Source organism: Porites lutea, chromosome 2 (assembly GCF_958299795.1).
Source record: "Porites lutea chromosome 2, jaPorLute2.1, whole genome shotgun sequence".
NCBI lineage: Eukaryota > Metazoa > Cnidaria > Anthozoa > Scleractinia > Poritidae > Porites > Porites lutea.
The window spans coordinates 12,520,519-12,525,271 of record NC_133202.1 but is presented as its reverse complement, the minus strand read 5'-3'; the positions used below and the strand labels follow the sequence as shown (position 1 = coordinate 12,525,271).

Sequence of the window (4,753 nt, the reverse complement as noted above, 5' to 3'; positions counted from 1 at the left end):
TAAAACATATAAAAAAGCAGGAAATTAACACTATTCAAGCTAAGTACTCTTTTGCACTTATAACTAAGTTCTAAATTTACTCTTTAACACTTTGAAGCTAAGTTCTAATTTGTATAGGTGATAGCATGATTTGTAGTGATATTTGGCATAAATACCACAAGTGATATTTCAAAATCGTTATCCTTAATTTCACGAGCCGTTAGGCGAGTGAAATTTGAGACAATTTTGAAATATCGCAAGTGGTATTTATGCCAAATATCACATACAAATCATGCTATTATTTGTTTATACTACTACCCACAAAAGGTTTGTAATTTTCACATGTAGGTATTTCAAATTAAGCTGAAATACCACTGCTCTAAGCCAATCAAATTGAAGAAATTTCTCATGTAGTAGTATAAACAATATAAAAACTAAATGCATATATGAGCTCGGACGCTAAAATGAATGAGTAAATATGCGTACGCCCTGTTAATCTAAGCATAAGCGGCATTCACTCCCACATCCTTCAAGGAATGATGTTACATCGTTCTTACGTACCATTGCCCTGAAAGTTACCAAAGTTCCAATATTTCTCTCCTCCTTGCTTAATTTTGACCACAATTGTGGTCCGAGAAATCTGAGAGAATGTTTTCCATAATTAACAGCTTTAAACCGAGGTAAGACAAAATCTGCATTTCTTAGGTTATATCTCTTACTATTAGTATTCTCTGGTTGATATTAAAAATATCCGCAATTTGGTTTATTCATCTCACTGATTCTGCCGTTTTTCTCAAGTGTCCGTTTAAGAGCGGAATCTTTCTGTCCCCACTTTTTTTTCCATTTATCTAAGGTTCTTCCAACATCAGTGCTTCTTCGTACATTTCTTCCAGAAGTATTTCATTGCTCTTTTTCTGTTTTACAAAGCATTGGTAGCAAATTATGTGTCCACTCAGGTGCATCACAAGTAGAATTATGGCATGAAGAGCAAATGCGATCCCAACAAACTCTACATTAGAAGGAACATTCTTCCATGGATTCGGCCCAAAAAGGACAAATCCAATTTGGAAAAACCAACTGCCTTGTAAGCTTAACAAATAAGCTTTTAAGAAACCGGTAATTTGGAAAAATTGATCAGAAATAGCCGCCAAGAAAAATACAGCACCTGACACGAAAATAAGAATGTAGAGTATTGTGTGCAGGCGAACATTGAGCGCGTCTCGTCCGTGTAGATGGAAGAAAAACAAAAGTCCTTCCATCCAAAAGGCCATCGAGAAGACCAGGTAGTCAAACTTTGGTGGAAGAGGCAGTAATTTGTACACCATTACAAGGTCAACGACGCCTGTCAGGCCAAAGAAGGAGTACATAGCGGTGTGTGCATAATTATCCACATGATTGGGTACAAATTCTCCCTTCTCGTCGAATAAGGCTGTTGGTTTGGGGAGTAGAAGCTCGGCTATTACACCAAAGATGGCGAGAACAACTTTTATTACAGGCTCCACGGGAAATTTTGAAAGTTTCCTATGCCCGGGACATGAATACCATAACGGATGGATCAATTTTGACTGACGTTTCCCAGGTTCAGTTTTTGCTCGAGCAGCGATGCCATTTCCTAAGCGGTCCTGCAAGACTTCACCGATAAACCACCACACGGATAAAATTATGAACATTGATCCGGGAAGAAGATGACCTTCTAAGGATCCCATTGTCGTTTAAACAAAGTTTTTCCTACAACACTTGCTACGTTGACACAATGCCCTGCCGTGTGTTAACACGTATTTTAATAAGAGGTGTAAACATGCAATTTGTCGTGTTCGCCCTGCGGGCTGTATGTTATTCAAAATGAGGTAGGCGTGGGGTCGCCGACACACACGAGAGGTTTTGCTCTCGGAGCATGCTCCAGGATCATTTCGCACGTGTCAGTACACACGAGGGAGCGTTATTTGCCCCGGGAGCTTGCTCCCAAGTATTTAACCGGTTAAATATCGTGGAGCATTTTGCGGGGTGGAAATTCTGCTCCCGAGGATGAAGTATACCCATGAAATCGTTGGTACACACGGAGGAGCTTTGCTCCCGGAGCGTTTCCCTGGAGCATGCTCCGGGAGCAAAACCCCTCGTGTGTGTCGGCCTTAAATATAATAGCACAGCGGTTGTTTCTATTCGCGAATTGCAAAAAAAAAAAAAAAAGGAAAAAATTGCGTTAGACTCTAAAATTCCATTTCATATGTTGTGGTTTAATTTTATCCTTGGTCTAAATTTTATTTCTTTTTGTTTTTAAATTATTATAATACATTACAAACCCTGAAACAAAGGTAAATAAAGTTTGAGCCAAGGATAAAATTGAATTACAACATGTACATGAATATTGTGTCTTTTTTTTCTGGCGACGGTACCGGATCCCTCTGATAGTCCTTTATGGGTGATAAAAACTGTCTCCAGTATATCTCATACTAACATCTAATCTTTGTCAGAAGAGCGTCCTGTCTTTGTGGAAACTTTCCCATGGCTACTCATCAAGCTTAAATAAATGAGAAGTCGCTGAGCAATGGGATTGGATCATTAAACGCAGCATTATATTTGCATTAAAAAACGCAACCCGCTGAAGAAAAAAAAAAAGAAAAGAAAAGCCTACAGAAAAACAAAAAAACACTGTCCGTGAGCTCAGCACAGCTAATATCATTCTCCATTTTGAATGCTACTTTGTATTGAAACAGTGCAGCTGGGAATAAAGCGTTCACGGTAAATAAATATTGACTTGAATTTATAAGTAAAGAAAGCAGAGATAGCACGATGCTCTAGTGATATATTACATAAAGCTGCCGGAAAATATTTTTTGAATTTATTCTGAGGCCTTGTCTAAGAGATATGCTAGCTTAGGAGTATTGTGTTAAAATACTGTGTTTAACCGTCCAGTACAGTGTTAATTACGTGTAAATGTATATGGCATGACTTATTCATTATCTATGCAGTTTATATTGCCAGTTCGTGGTGATTATCGAGTCTAATAGGTTAGACTGCAAAACAACCGCTCTTTCTTCGAAGGTTAAGCTAACGGAAGCAGTCAAACAAAAGTCGTGGAGCGAGTGAGTAAAAAGAAAGGGCGAGACTGGGGAGAGGAGACGCGAAGTTCTGCGCATAGAGTCCACCATTCAACGATACGAAAAGACTGCATTGAAAATCTTGAAAAGACTGTTTCCTTAACGAAAAACAAAGGATAGTTATATGGCCGCTTTCGATGCCCCAGCATAGTCCCTTATCCTTCATCCTTCTTTTCTTGATATTAGTGAACTTGTACAACAGGATGGCAGAAAGAAGAAGGTTAATTTGTGCAACAAACCTATCAGGGCTATTACTTGCGAGTTTTGTCGTGATCTTCACTCAGTAATACTGTTTTCTGTTTAAAGTTTATTGTTTTGCCTTAAATTATACAAAAAAGAAATGTCTGAATGTTAACAACTAATGGCGAGGAAGCCCAAGGGAAACCACCGGGCTTGTAAGGAATAGGCTCCCTCGATTATTTATTAAAAAGAAATATAAGTAACTGTAAATAACCTAATAAACGCCCACTCGCAAATAAACGCCTCTTATCTAATAAACGCCCCCCTCTACGCTGTTAAAATTTTAATAGACGCTTCTCTCTAATACACGCCCCCTGTCTAATAGACGACCCCTATAAGAAGTAGTCCAAAATACTAGGAATTAGCAAACAGGAGCGAAATCATTCTATTCATTCAGTTTCTTTCTCGATTAACAAGGCTTGTCGTATTTCATCGTGTTGGATGTCAAGTTTAAAGTAAGGATAGACTAACGATGGCAACACAATAGCAGTCAGCTGGATTCTCACAGCTCGAGGATTCTCACATCAATGTTGGGATTTCAAAGGGCGATATGGATCGCTAGACGGCCTAGACGTATCAGTTGATGGAGTGGATATTCCGCTATTTTTTAACTCTTTTGGTATTTTCACTGAAAGCATGTTAGTTTTATTGAGATTGTTGCAGTAATGAGAATAAACGCCTCTTATCTATTAAACGCCCATATATATACTTGGACCCCCAAAATTAAATAGACCCCCAGGCGTTTATTAGCCGGGTCATTCACGGTATGCATGAAGAGTTACAGTAAATATTATAATAAAATTATTAGATAAATGTATTAATCATAGTTAGGTTAAAAAAAGCAAAGCGAAAGGGAAAAAAAATGAAAATGAAAAGTAGAGGTAAAGGAAAAAAAATAAACGAATATTTTATGATAAGGGGAATACTTTCATTACAGTAAAAGGAAGCGATACTTGTCGCATTCTCAATTTTAAACAAAGAGAGTAAACGAATTTAGGCCCTTGGAAACTAATAGAGAACTTTCTTACAAAGTTTGCAAAAAGGTCCATTTAAAATAAGGTAAAGTTTGGCGGAAAATTTTTTTCAAACAAAGGTATTATCACGTTTGTCACACAAGGTTTGCCGTCTTTTTCCCTTCGCCGTCCTTTATTTATTTCCCGAATGTTGTTTCCTTTCCACACACATGATGCAATTTTCACTTCCCAAAAGAAACAAGAGCAAGATTCACCATTCCCCTAAATCGATCTAAGCTTTTAGATGGGTTTATAAGAGAATCTTGAGCTTTGTGTACCCTGTAATCGCGAAAAAACAAGCAAACAATTGAAAACAAAAAAAAATGTAGATAGATAGATCACCAGATACAAATTTTTTTTTTGCATGAAATACTTACGGATCATTTATACCCGGTGTTTCTCGTTCGATGCGGGGTAAATCCC

General features: G+C 37.7%; 1 protein-coding gene across 1 annotated transcript; it reads right to left on the bottom strand.

Annotated features, from left to right (window-relative positions):
- Window positions 1–759: 759 nt before the first annotated feature.
- LOC140926635 (transmembrane protein 45B-like) lies at window positions 760–1,685 on the bottom strand. Its single transcript, XM_073376355.1, has one exon. The coding sequence runs from the start codon at window positions 1,683–1,685 to the stop codon at window positions 828–830; it is 858 nt and encodes a 285-aa protein (XP_073232456.1). The 3' UTR covers window positions 760–827.
- Between the last annotated feature and the right edge of the window lie 3,068 nt (window positions 1,686–4,753).